Below are 26,469 nucleotides of genomic sequence, written 5' to 3'. Positions count from 1 at the left end.
CTGGTTTTAAAATTCTGTGCCTATAGCGGAGCTCTGGTGGCTCATGCCTGTGATCCTAGCTACTCAGGAGGCTGAGATCTGAGGATCACAGTTCAAAGCCAGCCTGGGCAGAAAAGTCTGTGAGACTCATCTCCAATGAATCACCAGGAAACCAGAAGTGGTGCTGTAGCTCAAGTGGTAGGGCACTAACCTTGAGCGGAAGAGCTGAGGGACAGCGCCCAGGCCCAGAGTTCAAGCCCCATGACTGACAAAATATAATAATAATAATAATAATAATTCTACCCTTGTGTCAGCCACAGCAATTTATATCCTCTCTAACTACTTCTTCTCACTCCTTCAAGGTTAGCTATCTTCCCTATTGCCACTGGAAAGATGGAAACACAAATTCTGTTACGTCGCTATCTACTTAAAAGCCCTTGAGTGATTTTTTTTCTAGTTTCATAGCTGCAAGTAATCTGTTTAAAAGCATTCAGCCTCCTTCATTCTCCTTATTAGCTCAGCTCCCTCCCAGTAGTGTCCTCCCCCAACACACACACACCTTGAGTGATTGTTTCTCACAGATGCAATTACATTTCAGAGTTCTTTCTTAGAGCAGCAGTAATGACTGTAAAAAGGTCTGACATAGAAACTCACTACGCAGCCCAGTGGGTGTGAAAACGCCCTGGTTGAAATGGGGTTGGGAGACTACATCTCAGCCAGGTGGATTCCTGCACTTTCTTGGACCCTATAGTACCAGAAAAAAAGCCTGCTAAACAAGAACATGCACCTTAGGAGTGTCAACCAAGTTAATGGCAGCGACTTCAGTGGTGTAGAAGCCCAAGTGAGACACATGTTCACCCAGAGCACAGATGGCCTGCCAGTGATATTTGGCTTCAGGAGCCACATTGGTATAATGCCCACAGCCTGGACATCCCGTAAAGCAACGTCCGTGACTCCAAGAATGTGCCTTGTAGGAGATTTTATGCTCTGATGGTATCACATGGGTTTCCCCACAAAGATGCTCTAGGACAAAGCAAGCATGGTTATAGAATCACAGGTAGCCAACGTAAAAATCTGGGAGTAAGCCAGGCACTGGTTGTTCAGGCCTGTAATCATAGCTACTCGGGAGGCTGAGATCTGAGGAGCATGGTTCCATGGCAGCCCAGGCAGGAAGGTCTGTAAGAATCCTATCTCCAGTTAACCATCACAAAGCCAAGAAGGGAGCTGTGGCTCCCGTGCTAGCCTTGAGCTTGACAGCTTGGGCATAGCGCCCAGGCCCTGAATTCAAGCGCCAGGACCAATGTGACACGCACACACACACACACACACACACACATATACACATATACACACAGCACCTAGGAATAATGATTCCTAGTTATTTTTAAATGTGCTTCTATTATATTTCTTTTTTTTTTCTCTTTTTTTTTTTTATTGTAAAGATACTATACAGAGGGTTACAGTTACATGAGTGAGGTAATGAGTACACTTCCTCTTGAACATTGTTGCCCCCTCCATTGTTTTCCCCCTACCATCCCCTCCCTCCCTCCCTTCCCCGAGGTTCTTTTTTTTTTTTTTTGATTGTGATTAAGTGATTACATAATTTCAAAGTTACAAGTTCATTCTAACTTCCCTGGAGCAAACTGTATATTTCTATTTTTTATGGCTGCTTTAAAAAACAAGTAAAACATTTGCTTTGATAGTCCTCTGTGGTTGTCTGTCCTCTCGTGTGTGTGTGTGTGTGTGTGTGTGTGTGTGTGTGTGTGTGTGTGTGTGTGTGTGTGTGTGTGTGTGTTGTAAGAAATCTTAAGTTAACCATTTCATGTGCTTCCATTTCTGATCAAGGCAGTTTTAATTTTTTTTCTATTTAAGTAGTTGTACGAGGAGTTTCAAATCAACAAGTCAGAATGTGAGACAGTGCTTCTTTATCAGTGTCACCCCTACCTTGTTCTCCCCCATCTTTGCCAGTTCTACTCAAAGCAGTCAAATAGACAAGAATAGAGCTTCCAAAGCCGGGTGCCTATGGCTCACGCCTGAGACCAGAGAATTGCATTTCAAAGCAAGCCTGGGCAGGAAAGTCTGTGAGACTCTTATCTCCAATGAACCACCAAAAAGCCAGAAATGGAGCTCTGACTCAAATAGTAGAGCACTAGCTTTGAGAGAAAAAAAAATGCTTAGAGACAACACCTAGGCCCTGAGTTCAAGCTCTAGGACCTGTACCAAAAATAAATAAACACTTCAAACTGAACTGTAGTCACTGAATATGCTAATTCTAGTTCTCCCTGCTTTTGATATCCATGTGTCTTTACTTGTTAAATCTTTTTTCTTCTATAAAGACTAAAAAACTATTTGGATGCAATTTACGTCCTTGCTATGGAGACTGACGTTCTTAGTAAGGGGAAACCGTTCATGAAGAATAATTAATAAATACTAAGAAATAAAGAATCTTATTAGTTCAAGAGGTGGGATGAATGGGGGTGCATTTCAGTGGATATTTGCTTAGTGACACCTTCAGAAGGATGGGAAACAGGAGAAGGCCAGACCCCGGCTGTGCCAGCTAGAAAGCTGATTCACCTCTTTGCTTTGATTCATTCTCATTTCTAAAAGGGCTGAGGAGAGCTTGTCCTTTTGTTGACTTGGTGTGGGCTCCAAACCATAAAGCATGCCTTGCTTCCCTTCTGACTGTGTCCCCTCCCAACGCCCACCTCGACCTCCTTTCTGACGTCACCACAGGTCCCCTGCTTGGCCTGTGCATTCTCTCCGTCCCTCCTGGAGCTGCCCTGATTCCTGGTACCAACCATTCCACCACCGGGCTGTAGGATACACCTGCTAAGCAGCTGCCCTTCAGCACACTGATCCAAGGATCCCAGTCCCCTCACAGCCTCCCCATTTTTACTGAGTCTTCTCACAACCTCCACACCAATGAGAAGCTTGAAAACACATACCAGTCATCTGGGACTTGAAAATGATTTGGATTCTCTCCTAATCCTGTGGAACACAATGTTTTTAAATTAAGGGTAGCTGAAACAAAGTGATGGAGGGAAATGATAATGCTAGCCCAGCCTATTTCAGTGACACTAACAGGGTTAAGAAAATGGACTGTCAGCCATGATCAGTATTGTTGAAGTGGCAGTGATCATTCCCAGAGTAGCTGGAGTAAAACTGTTACCCAGCAGGAGCTGCTTTAATGACAGAAGAATCTGGTAACCAAGAACAACTGTACTTCCATGCACTGCTGACCTCTATCACTGCCTCTCTCTTCTGTTTTGTAGGCACGACGTGTTTGATTGCTCTACTGTCAGATAAAGACCTCACCGTGGCCAATGTAGGTGACTCAAGAGGAGTCCTGTGTGACAAAGATGGGAACGCCATTCCTTTGTCTCATGACCACAAACCTTACCAACTGAAGGAAAGAAAGAGGATCAAGAGAGCTGGTGCGTTTTGACCAACTCCAAGGAATGTCTGCCATGTTGTCTGGTTGCTAAGGCAATTGCTTGGGGAGTGCTTGTGAGATAAACTGCCCTGTTGTCCTGCAGTTCATTGCTCCTGAGGGTACCAGAATGTGGCTCTGTAATGTTTCCTATCAAATAAATAGCTACTGGCTGTGCCTCTGTAGGACCAAGGATTTCCTATTCCAGCTTAAAAGGGCTGATGATGTCTTTGAGTACTTTCTTCTTGTATCTTTCTAGGACTCTTGCCACATCCTGCTTCCTTCCAGTCCCCCCAAACACTTGATCATTTCTCATGTGATCCTTGTTTCTGGTTCATCTGGGCTTTGCAAATGCCATTACCGCTGAGTGGATAGAAATAGCTTGTTCTCTACCAGGTAGCACCACGGTGTGTGCCACAAGCGCTCCTGCTCTTGAGTTCTGTCTTTGCCTGGATCCTCTAGGAATTCCTTAGGTCTCCTCTCATTGAGCGTTGGCAGAGCTGGCCCTCTCCCGTGCCCATCCCTTCCTGACCTTGACCTTTTTAAAAGCAAGAACTTGGTCTTGTTTATTTCCATGCCTCAAGACCTAACTGGTAAAAGTAAATATTTTAAAATAAAGAGGTCTTGTATTCACTCATTTATCCACCATACTTCCTCCCCCTGAAAAGTTACATAGGGGAAGACGATAGTATACACCAATACTAACAAAAAAGAAAACAAGTTACATAGTAGTATGTCATAAGGAGAACACAAAGCACTTGAGGGAAGAATTCCTTCCCTTCCCTGACAGCTGCATCCTCATGATATGCCAGGCCACAGACCAGCTGCCAGAGCAGAGAAGTGGGATGCATGCACACAGGCACACACGTGTGCAGACACACACACACACACAGCTCTGGCCCACATGGGCCCCAGCTGTCTTGTTAATCTGCAGAGAGACTCTCCGTCTCTGCAGGTCAGCTTCTGCCCAATGAGTAAATGAAGTGAACCTAATGAATGTTTGAATTTTCACAGTAGGAAGCTGTCGTGTTGAGCCAAAAAGTTATTGAAATTGTATTATAACCCCGAATCATTTAGAATGAAGGCTTCGGTCACAATCACTGCCGATGAGCTGGAACAAACAATGATCTCAGAGCATCTGCCAAGCTTCGCTGAGCTGCAGGCAGTTGGGAGCATCCACCTGACTGCCTCTCCCCCGGGGACTGCTGTGAGCCTGTGCTTGAGACGCAGTTAGCCCGGGCTTGTATCAGCACAAGCCAAGGTGTACACACTACACCTGGAATGCTGGCATCCAGCACCCTCTTTTGAAACATCACTGCCATTTATCCCCCATCCTGTTCCTGCTTGTACCCACCAATCCACCCCTCCTCTGCGATGATCCTTCTAGAAGCAAATACAAACATCATCTCCAAGGAGGTGAATCCATCTTATTCTGTTCTTCTACATAGTTGCATCAGTGGTGTATTTTATAGGAAGGCCTGAGGAACAGTGATTAGTTTTACTGTCTTTATGTTTCCTCTGACACCAGCCTTCCTTTCGGGACAGCTCTTCCCTTCCTGCTCAAAACCATAATATGAGAGCCAATCAATCTGAGTAAAATACTGTACATGTTGGGTTATTTGGTTTCTTTTTCCTTTTTTTTTTTTTTGGTGCATCATGGGACTTGAGCTCAGGGCCTGGGTGCTGTCCCTGAGCCTCTTTGTGCTCAAGACTAGCACTCTACCACTTGAGCAACAGTGCTGCTTTTGGCTTTTTCTTAGTAGTTTATTGGAGATAAGAGTCTCATGAACTTTCCTGGCTTCAAACCATGATCCTCAGATCTCAGCCTGTTGGCGAAGTAGCTAGGATTACAGGCGTGAGCCACTTCTGCCTGGCTCTTTTTCCATTTTTATAAGCATATATTAATTGTACAGTAGGGTTTCCTTGTGATACTTCCATGCATATAAATGTGCCTCCCTTCTGCTCCCCACTTCATTTTTGTTTTTTTTTTTTTGGCACCAGTACTGGGGCTTGAACTCAGGGCCTTGAACTCTTGCTCAGCTTTTTTCTTAAGGCTAATGCTCTACCTTTTGAGCTACACCCCCACTTCTGACTTTTGGCTGGTTAGTTAGAGGTAAGAGTCTCATGAACATTTCTACCTGGCTGGTTTTGAACCCCAATCCTCAGATCTCAGCCTTATGGGTAGCTAGGATCACAATGCATGAGCCAGTGGTACCCAGCTCACTCCCCACTTCTTAAGGAGCGGTTTCAATAGATTACCTTATTCTGCTTTCAGAAATGCATAGAAAGAGCTGCAAATACATTCACCTTTTTCATCATCTCTTCCCTTTAATATTCTTGAAATCCATAGAGATGCCAAGAATGGGGGCCCAAGGGGGGGTTTCAATCCCTAAACCAGGCAGCAGGATCCTGATGGGACGAGGAAGAGGGTACATACTTTGGCCCAGCTCACATGGAGTAGACCACCTTGTCACTCACTTACCCAGACTGTACCAACTGTGGGAGATACCCACTGGGCAAACTCACTCTCTCCCTCACTCTTGTCTTTCCAGGTGGTTTCATCAGTTTCAATGGCTCGTGGAGGGTCCAGGGAATCCTGGCCATGTCTCGATCCCTGGGAGACTATCCACTGAAAAATCTCAACGTGGTCATTCCGGACCCCGACATCCTGACCTTTGACCTGGACAAGCTCCAGCCCGAGTTCATGATCTTGGCGTCTGATGGCCTGTGGGATGCTTTCAGCAATGAAGAAGCCGTTCGATTCATCAAGGAGCGCTTGGATGAACCTCACTTTGGAGCAAAGAGCATAGTTTTACAGTCATTTTATAGAGGCTGCCCTGACAATATTACAGTCATGGTGGTGAAGTTCAGGAATAGCAGCAAAACAGAAGAGCAGTGAACCCTCCAGGGGTCTCCGCTGCCTTAGACGAAGGACTTTTCACACACTGGTCTCTTTCATGTAGTAAAAGGTGTGGGAATTGTAATTAGGATCATCCGCCCCAGACTCTAAGCGTCCCCCTCCCTCCCTTGGTGGTCTTAGATTGATAATGGAGAGATGAACAGAGATGCCCTGGCCAAAGTGGTAGAAAGGCTGGAAAATGGTTTCTTCATGCTTTCCCAACTCTCTCATCAGTGTCAAAATATATAAGTAGGTAGCTGTAGATGCACAAACCCGGGGATGGCCGGTGTGCTCGCGGCAGTCTGTTGCAGGTTCTTTTCAGGATCTCCATCACAGTCGTCCAGGGTTCAGCCTTCATGGCCGCTCTGCATGCAGGGACAGGGACACGCCTTCCCTGCCACATGGGATGGGCACTGTGCTGCCTGGCCAGTTGGGAGCCAGAATGTCAGTACCCTCTCCCTAAGAACAGAGTGGTCTGAAAAATGCTTTGTCCTCTCGAGACTGCAGCCGCCCCAAGGCAGATCTGTAATGGGTTCTTGGCTTGCTCATGGAGACTGAAGGGAGTGGCAAGCACCAGATAGCAGGGCCTCCTGGCATCCTGGCATGGCCTCCACAACAGGAATGGGCCCTCACCTCACTCCCCGCTTAGTTGATGACTCCTGGCCCACCCTGGTGCGATTCTCTCCATTGCGCATGACTATGTCTCTGGCTCGCATCTGTGACAGACAGATGTTTGGCTGCCAAACCCCACAATTTGTCCTCTTACCAATACAACATGAGGGGAAGCAAACAAAGCAAACTACAGTGTCAGATTCCTTCCATCTTTAAGAGTGAGTTAGGAGAGAGAAACTCCCAGTGCCCCTGGAAGTCTGTCTGAACTGGGAGAGAAAGGAGAGAGCTGGAGAGACCACCGCCCAAGTGCTGCTTCCTGTGCAGCTAGCTTTGCTTCCCTTGCAGCTAGCTTTGCTTCCCATGAAGCTGGCTTTCCTCCCCCAGCACACTGGCTTTCGAGTATCTGTCAAGCAGAGATTAGAGAAGCAGCGGCCAAGAAATGTGTGTGGGTCCCTTGAACTCAGTTTCCAGCCACCATTTGCACACTTGAGAATTGGAGGAACTTCTTGGACATACTTATCAGCCATGCAAAGAGCCTTCTCTAGACAAATGTGAACTGCCTCACATCACCTGGAGGAAGACAGCCCAGGGCCTGCAAAGCTGGTTTGCACCTCAAGGAAGGCTCTGTATGGAGAAGGATTTGGAGACCTGGTTTGCTGCTCTCCATTTCCTGTCACCAAAGTTCTGTTTTTTCCCCTAGCCTTAGTATTTTTTATGTTAACTTAGAGAAAATATCGGTTATCCTCTTTGTCTAAAGAAATAGAGGCAACTCAAGCAGCCAAACAAGAGTCTTGTTGCCTTTCTACCTGTACGGGCTCAACCTGGGTCTGGTTCTTTCTGAAGCCATCCAGCCCCTCTTCACCGGCGCCTTCCTTCCCCAGTGTCCTGCCTCTGTCCTTCAGCTGCAGAGCCTCCCCAAGAAGCCCTTCTGTGTCAAGATCTGTGAAGAAGAAAGATGAACTTGGGCTGCTGAGGTCTGCCCTTTGCCTTGACTCTTCCCACAGCTTAACCTTCCTTTGACTGCACTGAAGATTATTAATGATTTCCCAAGAGATTTGCTTACTTTCATACACACACACACACACACACACACACACACACACACACACACACACACACACACACACACACACACACACACACACACACACACACACACACACACACACACACACACACACACTGTATTTCCCAACCTTAGAATTAGAATATTGGTTATTGCTTCTTAACTGTAGAAGGTTGTAGTATGAAATATCTGCCACCCCTTTTAGATCCTGTAGAAAGCCACTGAATGCATGGGTGCGTGTTCAGGTGAGGGTGGGGTGGGAGAGGGTGTAACAAGTCCACCCAGTCAAGGATGTTGGGCAGTCAAGCTGTTTGCTGAGGGTTCGTTAACATGGTCCATTCTCTAACTGAAGCATTTTATCATCCATACCCACCTCGCCTTCCTTATTTATCTTCATTGTTTTCTGTGTGTTGGTACTGGGACTTGAACTCAGGGTATGGACACTGTTCCTTAGCTTTTGGGCTCAAGCCTAGTACTCTATCACTTGAGCCACAACCCCACTTTTTGCTGGTTAATCGAAGATAAGAGTCATAAACTTTCCAGCTGGGCTGTCTCCACACTGCATCCTCAGATCTCTGCCTCCTAAGTTGTTAGGATTACAGGTGTGAACCACCAGCGCCCAGTTTCACCCTTATTTTTTGCCTAACAATAATGCATAATAATGAGGAAAACACATTTTAAAATTCTACATCCTTTTTAGGTCTAGACTAGAAATAGTAATATTTTGCTGAAGACGAAAGAAATGCTACTAAACTAGTAAATTGGCGTTTATTCACCAAGGAAAATTTCTTATCAGATCATGCTGGTGCAGTGGTTATAACCTTCTAATTGAGGTTCACACCACATCTTCACATTTTTATGTGGGAAACTAGCTTGTTTCGGATTTTTAACCAAACGAGTGTATGTCTCATACGCCTCCTTTTCTGCACTCCCCCCCACTATGACCTGTAGATTTTTAAGAAATTCTAAGCAAATTTTAGAAATTCTAAGAAAAATAGTAGTAGTGTGATGCATAGTTAAGTTATAAAATCAGATGCTTTATTCCCTTCCCAAGGGTCCTCCTGGAGTCCTCTGTCCAGCAGCAGGGATCTACAGCAGCACCCTGGGCTGCCCAGGGGTGCTCTGGCTACTCACCCTTTGGAAAAGCTCAGGAAGGTTGACTAGCTGAGGGAAAGTGACAGATTTGCCTGCCGAGTTTCCCAGACCAGCACTGCCAGAGCTTTGGAATGACCGCCCGAGGCCGCTGCACTCCTTAGAGAGCCTGAGTTCCAATTGCCAATAGTCCCCCTGGTGCCAAATGTCGGGATGGGTCTAGAAAAACTGTCTTGCAGAATTGAAGCTGAGAATGAGTGCATCCTAGGAGCCCCCAGCAAGAAAGACACCACTCCCAGGTCTTTGTATGTCACCACTCTGTGCCTGCACACTGGCACTGTAACCCCCTCAAGTAGAGACGGGGAGGGGGGATGGGGTCTTTTGAAATAACTCAACTACATATGTAGTTCTGTAATCATAAAAACTATACTTAAATAGGAAAATCTTCAAGCTAGTTCTCAGTTCCCGACACCTGTTTTTTTTTTTTTTAATCCATGAAGAACTTGCTCAAGACTATCAACTTGGAGTCTATTCAAACACAACATGACTGTTTGCATATGTAGTCACTACCGGTGGCCAGCTGACCCTTGCTGTGAATTCACTGTTGGCCTCTTGGACCCTGTGTGTGTCGGGAGTATTTTATAAGTGTTACAGTAAAGCACATTTTCAGGCGAGGTCACTGAAAACACCCCATTCCACCCAAGTGTGATGGTTGTGACATTTTGCACAATGGCGAGCTCGGTCCCACCACTGTGGTAGCTTCATCCAGTCTTAATCTGAGTGATTCTAGGAATTACATTCCACAATGGCGAGGCTCACTTGGGGGGGGGGGGGGGGTGGGCGGGGGGGAAGTCTGGAATTGTATGAGGGGCTCATAAAGGGAATGAGCTCATTTCCTTTGCCAGGAAGACCTTAATTTTTTTTTTTCCTGATCCTTTTTTCTCACTGAATTCCTGGCACATCTAACGTTCTGGTTTGTACTCTAAAAGGCAACCTTACATTGTACATCGTATAGGAATGCATCCTCTGTTGAAAATTGTTATTTTCCAATGATTTCAGAAATGATTTTTTTCCTCCCTTTGACCTACCATTAGACTAATCTTTCCTGAATAGTTTTCCCCAAAATTGCCTTGGATTTTCACACCAGCATTCCTGATCCAACCCCGGGAGAAATGACATCACTGTTAGATGCCATACTGGATCGGTGGACTTTACCTGCATTAAAATAAATGCACTCAATTAACTCACTGTTCTGTAGCCTCTTCAGCTAGTCACTGCAGGAGTAGAGGAAATCATGTTTCCCTGTGTGGCCCCGAGAACACAAGTTCCAAAGATGCTTTTCTCAGCATAGGAGTTCCAAATCAGAGAAGTCTGGAAAACACATACTTTCTTAGAAAGGGCACATAGGGATTTAAATGTCCTGGAAGTGAAGGAAAAACAGCATCTATCTATATTATTTCTGCTCAGTGTTTTCTAGATTGTTTGGACCACTGAACAATTTGTTGAATAATATCTAAGAAAAGTCCCAGGAAGTACAATTCAGTGGGACTGCTTTGAGGAAATCCTGGTATATCAAAATAGAGCCAGTTTCCTCATTCATGTTGACCTTAAGCAGTAATAGTACAGTTGACAGTTATTAGTCCTCTCACGTAAGAGGTTGGCAGAGAGACTCAGACTATGACTGCTGGTAGCTCACGTTGGTAGCAGACGTTCAGCCATCTTCCTTGACTATAAATATCATCTCTCTCCTTTTATGGAAATAACAAGCTAGAGCTGTCCTGCAGCTAAGCAGTTCTCAGATCGGTTCCAAGAGTTTTCCATTGCTTTTCTGCTTTTCAGATTGAATCAAAATATTTCTGCATTTCATCACAGTGTAATAGTAAAGTACATAGAGAAAATAATAGAGCAGGGGGAAAAATACTTGGTTTTAATTCACCTTTGAATCTTTACTGAGATTTTTAAATTAACTTATAAAATAATAGAAATGTAAACTATTATTAACATCTGTTTAGTCTCTTTCCTGTTGTTCTGTCCACATTCAATGAAATAATTTGGAAGGTATAGCTCATATGTCCTCAAATTCCTGTCCCTCGTCAGCCTACCTTCTCTGATTCAGTTTGGCAAGTCATTTCTTGCCTAAAATGTAAAGCTCGATGGTAGTCACTCTAGGCCTGGTCCAGTGTGTTTGGAAATTATAGCAGATAGCCCTATAAATAATCCAGTGTGCTACAGCATGACTTGGGGTAAGGGCACTTGTTTAAAATTCCATGTCTACAGGAATATACCCATCCTCTGGCTGTTCACCTACAGTAGGGCGGCAATCTACAAGGACAATCCTGTGGCCAGTTGGCGGGTTGCAAGGGTCAGTGGGCTGTCAGCACTGTGAAGTTTCGATTGGCGTGTGTTATGTTTTAACATGTATATTTTCCCCTAGACTTAGTAGTGTTAATGCTTTCCCATTGTTCAGTTGACCACAGTTAGGCTGCACAGTGATAAGCCATAGGCTGCCTGCAATCAGTGTATGTGCTGAGTGATCACTGCACCAGCCCCCGGACAAGCACTGCGATCTCTCGTCGTTCAGGTCTTTGAGGAGAACACATAACTGCGCATTGTGACAGATGATCACAGCCATGTTCCCTGTCCAGCATGCAGCAGGAAGCCAAGGGACAGATTCTATTTAGGGACATGTTTTCATTTATCCTAGAACTCCTATCACCTGGCCCACTTTAACCACAAAAGCCTATCTAGCATTTACCACAGCCCATTTAGTCATTTTGAAAAACAAAAACAAAGAACCCACACCCCCAGCTCAGCACAGTGGATTACGATGGAGGCTGTGGGCAGCTCTGGGTGCGGCTTGGGCGGTTTTGAGGAGGTCTGCCTGAGCCCCTGGCCTCAGCAGCTGAGAGACTGTATTCGCCGCACATTCTCCCATTGCCTGGTGCAATCCAGAAGCTAAACGGACTAGCTTGCGTTATTCCAAATATTTGTATTTTAATTCGTCATTTAAAATGTATTCATACCAAAGCAAAGTAATGTAATCAAGGAATTCAGTGGGCAAGGGGTAAGGAACTTTTTCCTGCCAAGGGCCACTGGATATTTATAACATCACATGGCAGCATGCAGAATGATCAGTACAGGATATTTATAACACGATGTGCCATACAGAAACTATCAATACCGGCGGAAGGCTGAGTGAGGGTGGCAAACGACACACAGCAGTACATCTGTCCAGGCTACCATGTACCAAGTGACTTTTTCAGGCCAGATGTACCCCACCACCACACCCCTCCGAAGATACCCAGGAATTAACATGGGAATGGAGGTTCTCTGAAATGTGAGTTTACCACATACAGACAATTTCTGACTCCTACCCACAGATCAGCAGAGAACAGTTATTACTGCTCACCGACACACTAGAAAGGAAGCTTGCTTTTTTACTAATGAGGCTGGTGAAATTACAGTTCCGGTTCCATATCCCTGTGCAAACACGTGTCTCAGCTTGCTGCCGCCCTGGGCTCTATTGACTTTCCAATTCCTGTACATGGTTTAATTATGAATCTGTAGAATTTGTACATTTTCAAAGAGGAGATAGCCCTTTTTAGAAACTTTAAAGATCCTAGAAGTAAATAGTTAGCCTTTCAAATAGGATTACAGACACCAGGCAGTGGGACCTGTATTTAACATCTTGGTCATTTTTTTTTTTTTTATCTCCAACACATATTCAGAAGTGGAATAATAGATACAACAGTAGCAAAAGCTTAACTATTGCCTGTACTCTAGAAAATATGGTTTGCCCTTTTTAATATATCTGAAATACATATTAATGTTGGAACAGTAACATGGCCTTTCAAATTTATTCAATTACTGAAGTAAATCTTAATTTATAGAACATACAGTACTTGATATCATAGGAAATCTATACCTCAGCATTCCCTTGGGAAGCCACGGGGGACAGGGGGCACAGAAATAAGAAATTTTAGGGTGTTGAGAAGAATGATTATTCTGAGTCAGAACTGGAGAGTTAATTCTAAATGAGCTCAGGGTGAACTCTGCCATTGACATAATTCAGTTTCTTCCCTGGGGCTTAGATTTATAAGGATATGACAATTAGGATCATTCTTTCCTACATATGATAGATTGGTCAGCAATTGAGAACATCCTTCACACATAAGCACACCATCAGTTGCTGCTCAGTGTTTCTTGTCAGCTTTTCCAAGCTGAGATGTAGATTTGGGGAACCCTGGGTGGGATAAGGGCCCCGGTGAAGAAACAGAAGGACCTCTGTGGTAACGTGTGACCATCTGAATTTCTGACAACCTCCTTTTTACCTGTTTAGTGTGCATCCATCCTAAGGGTTCCCCACCTCCAACTTCCTGCCTCTTATTGCCACTTGTTTCTGCATGAACGTGTTAGAAGCTGGATTTTCTAGTTCAAATAGAAGTATTTTCAGATAATGCATGATAACACATTGAACTTTTCATTTCCCCCATGGGGAGAGAATGTGGGGCTGATACAGTGCACAGAATCCACCTGCCAAGAGGACAGCAGGCATCTGACAAGAGGCAGACCTTCCAGAAAAGAACAAAGAAAGAACGATCATCTGGTTCTGTGTAATGGAACTGCCAGATCGTTCAAAATCATGCATTGGGGATACATAATTACATACCCCGAGGACCATGGAATTTTCATTTTCAATTAGAATAGTCTCTGTTTTCTGTAGGGGGGGGGGGGAGGGGGGTGGGGAGACCTCTAAAATATCAGACCGTTTTTCAGACTTTTTAACCACAAAAGACTTCACTTTTGGGGCTGGGAAGGTGGCTCAGTGGTAGAGCGCTTGCCTTGTATGCATGAGGCCCTGGGTTTTGATTCCTCAGCACCACATAAGCAAAAAGAAAAAGACATCACTTTATTTTTCTGAATCATTTGCCCACCTGGTCATTTCCACAGCCATTAGAATCCTACTGATTCGCAATTGTCTCTGTACACATAATCAGGAGTGAATGATAAGTGAAACTCGGGTGTGTTTTGAAGTCAGCTTTTGTTGTGTTTTTAATCATAGGAACTTATAAAAGGAGCTTCAGATTGAGGTAACATCAATTTGTGATTTATGAGATGACCATAGGAGGAACCCCCTTATTAAAAACGGAATGTAGGACAGGATGGGGTAGGGAGAAAAAGGGTAAAGACGAAGAAAAAAATACCATCGTTGAGTAAATATTTAATAAGATAGATGGAACTTGGAAACATTGGCTATATAAGCTTTTATTTACACTTACTTTCACAAGACTTTTTTTTCCAATCAGCATTTTCTTGCTACTTGAAAGACCACAGAGATAGTTTATCCAAAGGCAGTGTGATCTGTAATTCGTTGGCGTTTTAGGGATATTCACGTGGTACATACTAATTAAATTAACACAGGTTTAAATAGCAGGTCACAATGTTGGCTCAACCTGGTAAGTTCTTAAAAAGTATCTGCGATCTATACAACTCCAGAAGCTCGTTCTGGGACCTCTTCAAATGTTTCTGTTCCTACTCTTCCATGCTTGTCCCTAAGAAGCATCTGAAACAAGTCTGTGGTGTTGCTGGCTAAGGAGCAGTGTGTGCGGCTTGCATGTGCGGCCTGCGTAGCCATCCGGAGTGTCGCTGGGTCCCTGTATGTGTCCTGAGCCAGTCAGTGCTGTAGAGATGAGCGGCTTCACACACGCACTCACTCTGCGTTCCTGTGTACATGATGAACAGCTAAAAGCATCACCCTTGATGACAAGATTAAAGCAAAAAATAAAGCATTAAGGTTGTTAAACTTGATGCCTGGACTGTATTTTCCTTCAGCTAGATGACTTCCATTCGGGTGTCTGCTTTGCAGTTGGATGCTGTGTAGTGGAGGAGAGGGTCAGTTCTGCAGTTGGGTTTTTGTGGGGTAGAGGAGAGGGTCAGTTCTGCCGTTGGGGTGCTGTGGGGTAGAGGAGAGGGTCAGCTTGAGCTGTCATCTGGAAAGCAGACAGTTCATAGGCAGGGGACAGGACGTTAACCAGGTGAGAAACCACACGTCAGAGATGGAGCCCTCCATGCTGCATCGGGAGCAGGAATAACTCGGTTCTGGTTGAGAAGAGATACGGGAGATGCCTGTGCCCATCTGGGGCTCTTCTTGACCTTGGTGGCCAGGAGTTGCCGGGCAGCTCAGCTGCTGCTCTGGAGGGGAGGTCCCCGTGTTTCTGGGTGGGGTGAAGGGGAGGTGCTTGTGGTCCTGGGTGGGGTGGAGGGGAGGTGCTTGTGGTCCTGGGTGGGGTGGAGGGGAGGTGCTTGTGGTCCTGGTCCTAGGTGGGGTGGATGGGAGGTGCCCATGGTCCTGGTCCTGCGTGGGGTAGAAGGAAAGTACCTGTGGTCCTGGGTGGGGTGCAGGAGAGGTGCCTGTGGACCTGGTCCTAGGTAGGGTGGAGGGGAGGTGCTTGTGGTCCTGGTCCTGGGTGGAGGTGGAGGGGAGCTGCCCGTGGTCCTGGTCCTGGGTGGTTGGAGGGAGACTGCTCACGGTCCTGAGGCTATGTAAAGCTCTCCAGCCATATTGCTAGGCTAAGAATGTGAGCACTTGTAAAGGCTATACAAAAGATTTCCCCGCTGCTAACACCCTCCAGCCAAATGTCCACACATATTTCTGGCTCACGTAGTGATTTAGGGCCTTGGCTCAGTGGCTATAAAAGGCCACATGAGCTTTTCGGTGGCACAACACACAGTTCAGAGGAGCTAGAATCTAATAGTTATTCGTGTTTGGCTCAGAATACATGATTTTTCCCCTGTGAAGCAGTTATAGTAAGACAACAAGGACATTATTTGTGAAAAGCGGAGTGACACAGCCACAAGAGGTCACGAGGAGCCAGGGGATGGCTACCGCAGCATCACGGCTACTTCTCTATCCCTGAATGCTCTGAGCACAGTGAGGTAGACTTCCTGCAGGACAGGGTGTAGGGCTGCGAACCACTATACAATTTGGGTTTTGATAAGAGGATGAAGGATTTGGAAGCATCTGCCCACCACCACCCAGGTTGTCTGATTTATCGCTCAACTTTTGAAAATGAATTTAGGCTCATGTGAGAAAGAAACTTTTTTTTTTTTTAAACAAATATGCTATTTATTTGGATGGAGTCCTTCAAGGTCTAGTCCTGTGTTAACCAAGTGCGAGATAATCAGGAGCTGATGGAGAAATTGAATCTAAATGGGCTGGTCTATGGCTCATAAAAAAAATCCAGAGGAGTTGGTTTCACATAAGAAAGACCAAGTCCGAGGGCCTTAAAGGGTGTCAGAATCCCAAAGATGGCAGCCTGGACTTCCGCATTCTCCGTGTTCACCTGTTCTCTCCTCAGAGCTGGTCTTCCCTCCACCCTGCAGTAAATGCCTGCTGGACTCCAGGACAAAGGTCTTCATATCCACAAGTGGTTCTGTCACACAGCTCAGGCCTGGCTGCTGCACAACTGGGAGTCCTTAGGACCCAGCCAGGACAGCTGCCATTTAGGTGAAGGCAGGAAGAGCATGAAGAGTGGTTCTGAAGAGGCCCCCAAACCAAACCTCTGATCTACGTAAGCCAGTCCTGGAACCTGTGTCACTGATCTACGTAAGCCAGTCCTGGAACCTGTGTCACTGTTTCCCATCACTGTGAGAAAGTCCTTGAGATAAGGAACTTAAAAGGAGGAAAGGAGTCATTGGCTCACAATTTCAGAGGGTTCAGTGTGTGGTTGTCTGTTTCTGGGCCCCCTGCCCTTCATGATGGAAAAGTATGGTGGAGGAAACTGTCCACCTCATGGCAGCCAGGAAGCAGCGAGGGAGGGGCTCAGGTTCCACTATCCTCCTCGAGGCCCCACTTCCAGAAGGTTCCATCACCTCCCAGTAGTGCCACAGGCTGGTGACATTTTGGCACACAGACCTTTGGGAAGAACATTTACCTTTCCAACCATACCAGCACAGGCCCAAGTCCCATCTCCCTTCCACAGAGCAGGTGCAGCAGAGAGAGCCCTGTACCTACCTATCTATTCATTTCTGTAGGAGAACGGGACCTTCCCGACGCTGCAGGATGTGGTGCAGGTACTTCCTGTGAGGAATCTGGTTCTCCACTCCCATGACACCCTGCTTGGTGTGGGGTTTGTTTAGACCAGGGGAGGTATATGACATGGCATAATATTTCCACTAGCTGGATTTTTCCCTTTCCTCTGTAAGAACAGAATGTTCCAGGTGGGCTGCCTGTCGGCCAGTGCTCTGGAGTGAAAAGACACAGGAGCAGGGAACGGACAGCCAGTGGCAAGACACGTGGCTGTCCCCCAGCTTCTAGGACCTGAGAGCTCCTGCCATGTGACCTGCTGGGGGCCATAAATGTGGTGACTGCAGACAAGCACGGCAAGGCAGGCAGCGAGTGTGTAAATCTGCACAGCCAGGGAGGCAGGGAGTGTGCAAATCTACACGAAGAGGGAGGCAGGGAGTGTGTTACGTCTGCACAGCGAGGCAGGCAGGGAGTGTGTAAGGCCATGTAACAGCCGGGCTGCGGGATGGCCTAGCCTGAGAATAGGTTCCAGAATTAAACTCTTCATTTGGCTAACTGCCAGAGGTGGTCACATTAACAACATTAACTTACACCTCCTGGAAGCCAAAGGGAAATGTAGCTAGAAGCAAAAACATGGGACTGAAATGTTCAGAACTGCTTCACAGAACTCTTAAGAAGGCCTCATTGGTTTGGAAGGAGGAATCTTTTCAACTCTGGATATGGTTTTCCTGGCTGTTCCCTGAGGGAAAGTTCTCCTTGGAAATCCAGAGCTGGAGGCATGGCCCAAGTAGTAGGGGGCCACTTGCAAGCATAAGGCCACTACAGCCCAAACCAGACAAGCCCTCTGTGAGCCGGCACTGTGATTCAAGTAGTACAGTGCTGGTCTGGCACGCATGAGGTTCTGGATCCAATCCCCAGTGCTAAAAAAAAACCAAAACAAAAAAACAAACCCCTGGAGTCAACTTCAGGAATATCAACATCATCTTCTGCAAAACTAACCAAACCTAATCCTCACTGCCACTGCTGTGAATCATGAGGAACTTGACTTCTGGGTGGACGGGGACAGCAGCAGGGGACGGAGTATTTCATTCCATTGATCTTGGGGAAATAGAAACAGCCTTGTTACAGAGATACTATGATCATTTGAATTGAATTTACGGTGCGGTTCCACAGAGATATAAACCTATGAGCTGCCTATGTACTCTCAAGACTTCTTGCCAAGAATTTGGTCACTTGCTCTCACCCCATTATGAGAAAGGGAATTACCTGCCCCACATCAACAAGTAGCAGAATTCCAAGAGTAAGACAAGGATACCTGCTTACAGCAGCAGACCAACAAAGGACAGATAAGCGAAACCCTTCTGTAAAAGCATGTGAGACTTCAATCGGCCTTTAGACTACCCCTCAGGCTTTTCATCTTGATAACAAAACTGGTAATGACAGCGGCTTTCCCTCCTTTCTCCCTCCCTCCCCCTTTTCCCTCCCTCCCTCTCCCTTCCCCCCCTCCTTCCCTCTCTTTACACACACTGATCGCACAAGGTAAATCTACAACGCAGCTTGGATCTTCAAACACTGGATCATGACACTCTTTTCCAAACATCATGGCCTTTTGTACCTTCAGAGTCCTTTCCCAAAGGAAATACACTGCCTGGAATTATTCCAGGCATTATTCCAAGTTCCAGGTGGGAAAATGAGACAGGTGAACACTAGAACACTAGGAATGGCAGTTCTGGAAAGAGGACAATGACTCATATTTTCTCACTTTAATCCTTCTCTATTACTACCACAGTTCAATGTGAAACAAAGCTAATGGGACCGGATTGCACATCCACAGGATGGCTGGAAATGAACAGACTGGCAAAGCAACTAGAACAGCGTTCAGATGGGAACACACAATGCCCTATTCTGTTTGTACAGCACTGAAATCACCGTAACACTTAAATACCCCGAATGTTCGAAGTAACACTAAATAATAATAGGTAACGTAGAAATACTGCAACATCTTCAAGTACTTCCTGAATGACCCAAAATTGACAAACGTTGTGTTCAGTCTAACGCCAATCAAGTTTTTCACACAGAACTATATATAATATCCACATTATATAATAATTCATGTAAGATACACATTAATGTTTAATAAACACAGCTCCACACAGCTTTGTTGTTACGGACTAGTGAGCCTGCTGCTCAGGAAGAGAGTTTTAAGAAATTACAGTCTCTGGAAAAATGTGGTCAGATTGTTTGGTCCTATTACTTTGGTCGTCAAAAACCTCTGATTGCTTTAGAAGGTGCTAAAGTCCTCCGACTGTCATCTGCAGAGGACTAACTCGGGTTTGCGTCTAAACACATCACAATATAGGGGAGCCATCCAGCATCTGGTCCACTGCCTCATCAGGAGTTTCAGCTCAGCACAGGCCAGCCTTGGACCTGCCCTTGAGCTGGATGGGGCGCCAACCTGACCCCTTCCCAGGACAAAGCATCCTGCCCTCTAGGCTTGGGGGCGAGGGGCATTAGTAATGGCACGTGGTGTTCCTTAGCATCACCTGCCAGAACGTGATGATTTCTTTGGAAGAGAAGCCGTGGGCGGCGATCACGCGTCTGAGCTGACAGACATCCAAGTGGATTCTGTACAGAAAGAAGAGATTTGTGTCTTCTGGAATGTGAATGTCCACCTTCAGCAGATTCAAACAGATGCCGACGTACACGTCTTCGAACTTGATGGGTTTGACGTGGCTCATCATTTCGTAGATCCGGGGCACCAGATCCCGAGACATTATGTAACCCAGCCCGCTGCAGTAGGGTGGGAACACCTTGAACGGATACTCCTGGTATGAAATGTGGGCCTTCTGGTAAAACCCCCTGTAGGAGTAATTGTCGATCAGAGGATAGCCGGTGAAGAACTTCTCTGATTGGTTCAAGTTCAAGAGATACTTCACCAAATTGCCAGTGTTGATGAACACATCAGTGTCGGTCTTCATGACGTACCTGGCGGTGGGGCAGAACTCGGTGACCCACCTGAACGCCATGATGGTTTTCAACGTCAGGTTATTATAGGTATCTACGAAGTCCTGCCGGATTATGTCGCCGTAGAGCAGGTGTTCATCCTCTAGGGACAGCGTGAACATTTTGTCTTCCTTTTCGGCCTGCTGACCTAACAGGAAGAACGTAAGCACCTCATGACCCCACCAGGACTTCTTCTCACCCCACGTGACCCGGATGGCCTGTCTGGCCTTCACGTCTGCGGGGTGAGAGGTCACCAGGATGACCAGGAACGGGCTCTGATGAGAGCAGTTGGAGTGCTCACGAAGGGTGAAGCGGAAGTCCTGCCGGTAGAGCGGCTCATACTCGTAGAAGTACATCCAGTTCACGCGCTCGATCACATTGTAGTGGGGCAGGCTGAGGTACCACATCACCAGGAAGCTCAGCAGCGACAGCAGCAGGAGGCTCCATTTGAGCGATCTCAGAGACATCCTGCTGGGGAGGGCAGGAAGGAGAGCTGGGGCCATGTACAGCAGCCAGGAAGCACGGGTTCTGGGAGGTTTGTCAAAGACAGGGTTAGGATTCTGCCTTGCATCCTCAGACACGTGTCCAGTGGACATCTGGTTATCAAGGAGAACCCTAGGAGAACAAGAATGCCAAACCCAAACCAAACCTCCTGATAGGATCCTACGTACCCTCCCCGAACCACAGCCAAAGGGCACCAATGCCAAATATCCCTTGCAGCTTTTAATACGGAGATCAGGGCTAGAGCATTACCTTTCATTTATGCTGTACAAGTAATTGTTCATTACAGAATGTTTTCTCCTAGATGCCTTGAAGGACAGAAAGGGATATGGTGGGCTTAAAAAGTCAATCAAGCCCATTTGTGATATTCTTGTCTGTGACTATGGGGGGAAAAAAAAGAAGTGAAGGATTTAATGCAAAGAGATATTACTGGCAATGGGTGCAAAGAAATCCAACATCTTTCTGGGCTGTGTGATCTGACTAGCAGGTCTAGAGTAAGAGAAATAATCATTTATGATGACAACATTGGGGGGAGACAAAAGTGGACAGTTCAACTGTAGGGCACATCTTTGAGACATAAATCCAATGGCTGTCTCTTTTTTGGCGGGTTGATCATAGGGCTTAAACTCTGGGCTTGGGCGCTGTCCCTGCGCTCTTCAGCTCAAGGTGAGCGCTCTACCGCTTGAGCCACAGTGCCACTTCCAGTTTTCTAGTGGTTTATTGGAGATAAGAATCTCATGGACTTTCCTGCCCGGGCTGGCTTTGAACTGTGATCCTCAGATCTCAGCCTCTTGAATAGCTAGGATTACAGGTGTGAGCCACCGGCACCTGGCTCAATGGCTGTCTCTTGAGAGTTAGATGTCCACAGTAGACACATATTTTAGTGTCCTCCTTTTTTGTAACCCACTGGGTGAACACAACTCCTAGTCTGGGTGACCAGCGCTTTAATTAATGGCCATCCTTGGTACTGAGCTTCCATGTTTCTCTGGCTACTCAGTATCTGGGCTTGAACTCAGGGCCTAGGCACTATCCCTTAGCTTTTTACCCCCAAGGTTGGTGCTCTCCCACTTGAGCCAGACGTCCACTTCTGACTTTTTGCTGTTAGTCTTATAGACTCTCCTGTTCAGGATGCTTTGAACTGTGATTCTCAACTCTCAGACTCCTATGTAGCTAGGTTTACAGGTGTGAGCCGCCAGTGCCCTGACAGTAAGCTTGATGAATTCTTATTACCTGAAGAAAAGTATACATTGAAATCATAAACCTGTCTCTTTTCTTACCTTCTTGAGTTGCTCTCAGTGAGACCTTCGGTTTCACGCAGTTAACAAGAGGCAGTGTGTGACAGTTGAACACAATGCTTGTGATTTCTGAAACAACAGGACTCAGTGTTTAAAACTGAGAAACATCAAAAAATGACAGAAAGAAGGCTGCTATTATTAATTTTAATGTCAGATGTTTTAAACGAATGACATTTAAAAGGGACAAAGGGAGTACTCACTAAAAAAAGAATCCGACAGGGTGTTGGTGGCTCATGCCTGTAAATCCCTTTAATTGGGAGGCTGAGATCTGAAGATCATAGTGAGATGTCAACCAGGCAGAAAAGTCTATGAGATTCTTATCTCCAATAAACTACTCAGAAAAAGCTGTAAGTGGTGCTGTGGCTTTTTATCCAGAACCTTGAGATTTGGATGTCAATTTCTATGACCAGTAAACCCTGACACAAGCAGTAAAGCAGGACCAAATCCTAACCACACACATGCTCAGAGCCTGATCACCCACAACTTATCATGCATGCAGATATGTATTTTATTTTTCATCAAAACATGCTAAGACACTAGAAAATAAATGAAATGAGGAGACAGTGGTTCACATGGAAAGGATTCAGCAAAATACACACAAACAAAAAGCCCAAACTGTAATTTTTTTTTTTTTGTCGGTCATGGGGCCTGAACTTTGGACCTGAACACTGTCCCTCAGCAATTCAGCTCAAGGCTAGCACTCTTATCACTTGAGCCAAAGCACCACTTCCAGTTTTCTGAGTGGTTTATTGGAGATAGGAGTCTCATAGACTTTCCTGCTCCTGCTTGCTTTGAACCACAATCCTCAGAGCTCTGCCTCCTAAAGTAGGTAGGATTACAGGTATGAGCCACCAGCACCCAGCTATGGTACAGTTTTTTTAAACCAAAGTAATTCCTTCCTGGGCTGAACCAATGTTGAATATTTTCTGCAGAAGGAAAGCTAATTTAGCTCTTTTAAAATATATGAAACCTTTTCTAATTGCAAATTTTTACATATATTCACTAGAGAAAAATTAGTAAGCACAAAAAGCCCCCAAACAGTAAAAGCTTCAAGATGACAAGGTTAATTTTTTTATTTTTTTATTTATTTTTTTGGGGGGGGGTCTAGTCGTGGGCCCTAAACTCTGGGCCTGGGTGCTGTCCCTCAGCTCTTCAGCTCAAGGCTAACGCTCTACCACTTGAGCCACAGCAGCACTTCCTGCTTTTTTTCTGCTTATGTGGTGCTGAGGAATCGAACCCAGGGCCTCATGCATGCAAGGCAAGCGCTCTACCACTGAGCTACCATCCCAGCCCCGACAAGGTTAATTTTTGTAAACCTTTTTTTTTTTTTTTTTTGGTGGTAATGAATGAGCTTTCCCATATTTCTCATTCTGGCCAACTCAGAAGTCATTTACCAGATCAGAATTATGGGAGAGAACTTTCTAGAACACTTGTTTCACGAGGTACTAGGTTTGAACTCAGGGCTACCTGCTCATGCAGTGTGTTTGCTAAGCTGATGCTTTACCATGTAAGTCATGCCTTCAGCCCAGCTTTTTTCCTGGCTGTATGTGGAGATGCAGTCTCATAAACCTTTCTGCCCCAGCTGGCTTTGAAACATCCTTTGGATTGCAGCCTCCTGAGCAGGGGTCACAAGTGTGCTCCTGTGAGACCAGCATGACTGTGTGTGCCAGTGCTGGGGTTTGAACTCAGCCTCATACTCTCACTTGGCTTTTTCACTCAAGATTGGCACTCTACCACTTGAGCCACACTTCCACTAGCAGCTTTCTACTAGTTAACTGGAAATAAAGAGGTTCACGGACTTTCCGACCCAGGCTGGCTCCTGAGTTTCTAGGATTACAGGTCTAAACTACTAGCTCCAGGCTGAACTTTTTTTCCCTCAGGGGCACGACTTGAACTGTGAAAAGTCACACATTAGGCATTTCTAGCAACTACAGCAGAGTTTAAAAAATGCATAAACTTTTTCCAATACATGAGTGGATATATGTGTGGCACCTGGCTACTACTTTATTTAAGAACCATGTGTCTTTCCTTTGCGGAACGCAGCTGAACATACACAGAGACTGAGACATTACTGACTACACCAAGGCTCTGTTTACACTAACAATGCTTAAGAATGCAAAGTGCTTGACCTATGAACGCAAACGAAGGCTTGACTTGAAGAGCTTCCTCGGCTTTTTTCTTTTTGCTTATGTGGTGCTGAGGAATCGAACCCAGGGCCCCATGCATGCAAGGCAAGCACTCTACCATTGAGCCACCTTCCCAGTCCCCCTTGAGACTCTTATCTCCAATAAACCACTAGAAAACTGGAAGTGATGCTATGGCTCAAGAGGTAGAGCGCTCCCCTTGAGCTGAAGAGCACAGGGACAGCATCCAAGCCCCACTACCGACAATAAGTAAATAAATAAGTAAATAAATAAATAAAAATTCATCTTTTTAGTTTTTTGGTTTTTTTGATCAGTCCTGGGAATTGAACTCAGGGCCTGGGCTCTATCCCTGAGCTTCTTTTCCTCAAGGCTAGTGCTCTACCACTTGAGCCACAGGCACCACTTCCGGCTTTTTCACCGTAGTTTACTGGAGATAAGAGTCTCACTGACTATTCTGCCTGGCTAGCTTCAAACTGTGATCCTTAGATCTCAGCCTCCTAAGTAGCTAGGATTACAGGCGTGAGCCACTGGCACCCGGGTTAAAAAAAAGTATTCACCTTTTAAGAATGAATCTGAAAGCTAACTGTGGGTGGGTCATACCTGTAATCCTAGCTACTCAGGTGGCTGAGACCTGATGATTGCAGTTCAAAACCAGTCCAGACAGGAAAGTCTGTGAGACGCTTATCACCAGTTAACCAGCAAAAAACTGAAGGTGGAGCTTGGCTCCACTTTCCCTTGAGGGGGGAAAAAAAAAAGCCAAGCAAGAGCGTGAAGCCCTGAGTTCAAGCCCCAGAGGGATCTGAAGTATTCGTTCTCCAGAGAGCAGCACCCTGCTCATTTTCAGCAGTCTGTGCCTACAAGCCCCTTCTCACACTACTGTTCCGGCAGGCACCTAGCTTCCCACTGCCACGCCTGCCCCAGCAGGTCCAAGGCATTCCATTACCTGTTGTTCTCCAAACACTTCTTTACAGGGAACACTGCCTGTGGAAGGACTGTTAAAAGTTTACACACTCGGGCGTGGGCCGAGGCAGAGTTATTTGAGTTGAAGGGGAAAAAAAAGGAGCAATGACAAGCAAGAAAACCCGAAAAGGAACATCTAGATGAAATGTGCTGTCCTCACCTGTACCCAACCTCCACCACCACCCGCTCTTACCTCGCCAGCCGGCCAGGGGAGGACTTTATGCAGAGGGCATGAACTCTTTCTCTTTCTCTTTTTTTTTTTTTTTTAGTCAAAGTGGGTCCTGGGGTCCCCGAATGTCCAAGCCCCTCTGTGGCAGCTTACACTTCCCTAGCAGCACCACAAAACAGATGTTTCTCCCAATGCTGTTTTTCAGAGACCTGTGCAACCCACAGGAGCTGGCACTCTGAAAGGAACTCCACTTCCAGCTGCGTCTCCTCCTCTTGGGCCGGCCAGGGGCAGTACCTCAAACCTCAACCACAGCCTCCGGAAGGAAGGGGGAGGGCGGGAGGAATGGGGAAACACCTCTGCAGGTTAGAAAGGAAGGAAAGCTGTGACAGACACCCCAGCAGGAGGGCCTGGTTGGGTGTGGGGGGGTGAGAACCAGAGGTGGGAGGGGGGCGGGGAAGGGGGAAGAGAGGGAGAACCAGAGCCAAGTACAAACCCCAGGCTTGTGACAGTTTTGTCCACCCTGAGAAGGGCTGGGGAAACTGCTCTAGTAACACTTCAATCCATCACTGTTTTAAATGAGGAACATTCCAGACCTTGTCCACTCTTGTCCACCAGGCAAATGTTCATTGACCCCAACAGTGAAGCCCTCATGGAGAACATGAAGGGGAGAACTTCACATTCAGCACTTCTCAACTCTCTCTGAATGAGTAGGTACTCAGGGATGGTGAAGACTATAGAGGTGAGGGTTTGTGTCAGTGTGAAGGAATTCTTTAATACTATGAAAGAGCACTTTAGATATATATATTTGCCAGTCGTGGCCTTGAACTCTGGGCCTGGGCGCTGTCCCTCAGCTCTTCAGCTCAAGGCTAGCGCTCTACCACTTAAGCCACAGCCACATTTCCAGTTTTCTGGTGGTTAATTGGAGAAAAGAGTCTCACAGACTTTCCTGCCCAGGCTGGCTTTGAACCACAATCCTCATATCTCAGCCTCCAGAGTAGCTAGGATTACAGTGTAAAGTCTGCTCCTGGATGCCTAGCAGACTCCACCCTCCTCGCAGCAAAGTCTTCACCCAGTACCTGCATTACCTAGGCAACTGGGACACCTAGAAGATGTCACATCTGCATCTGCTGAGGTCACATCTGAATTTGATGTGGCCACACCTTTCTCCACCCAAACCCTAGATAAGGCCTAGCCCAGGCCCAGACTCTCTCTCTCTGCTCTTTTCTAGCTCTTCTCTTTTCTAGCTTTTTTCTCTCTTTTCTAGCTCTCTTAGCTCTTTTCCCCAGCTCTCTC

The 26,469-nt window shown here is 46.1% G+C and overlaps 2 protein-coding genes across 2 annotated transcripts in view; one reads left to right on the top strand and one right to left on the bottom strand.

Annotated features, from left to right (window-relative positions):
- LOC122107280 (protein phosphatase 1L) overlaps positions 1 to 8,018 on the top strand; it is a 42,928-nt gene extending 34,910 nt beyond the window's left edge. The window contains exons 2-3 of the mRNA XM_042678891.1: positions 3,252 to 3,413; positions 5,962 to 8,018. Coding sequence (XP_042534825.1) covers positions 3,252 to 3,413; positions 5,962 to 6,308 — 509 coding nt within the window. The 3' untranslated portion in view covers positions 6,309 to 8,018. The remainder of the gene's footprint in view (positions 1 to 3,251; positions 3,414 to 5,961) is intronic.
- A 10,834-nt stretch (positions 8,019 to 18,852) lies between these two features.
- On the bottom strand, positions 18,853 to 21,966 carry B3galnt1 (beta-1,3-N-acetylgalactosaminyltransferase 1 (globoside blood group)). The gene is made up of 2 exons (XM_042678890.1): positions 21,886 to 21,966; positions 18,853 to 20,578 (listed from the first exon to the last, which is right to left on the bottom strand). The coding sequence occupies exon 2, from the start codon at positions 20,572 to 20,574 to the stop codon at positions 19,615 to 19,617; it is 960 nt and encodes a 319-aa protein (XP_042534824.1). The 5' UTR covers positions 20,575 to 20,578; positions 21,886 to 21,966; the 3' UTR covers positions 18,853 to 19,614.
- Positions 21,967 to 26,469: the final 4,503 nt, after the last annotated feature.

This window comes from Dipodomys spectabilis, unplaced genomic scaffold (genome assembly GCF_019054845.1).
Source record: "Dipodomys spectabilis isolate Male_0828 unplaced genomic scaffold, ASM1905484v1 ptg000050l, whole genome shotgun sequence".
Taxonomy (NCBI): domain Eukaryota; kingdom Metazoa; phylum Chordata; class Mammalia; order Rodentia; family Heteromyidae; genus Dipodomys; species Dipodomys spectabilis.
Note: the sequence above shows the minus strand (reverse complement) of the source record. Positions and strands in the feature narration are given on the sequence as shown.

Coding starts and splice junctions, on each gene's coding strand:
- B3galnt1 (XM_042678890.1), bottom strand. CDS start 20,574: ATGTCTCTGAGATCGCTCAAATGGAGCCTCCTGCTGCTGTCGCTGCTG.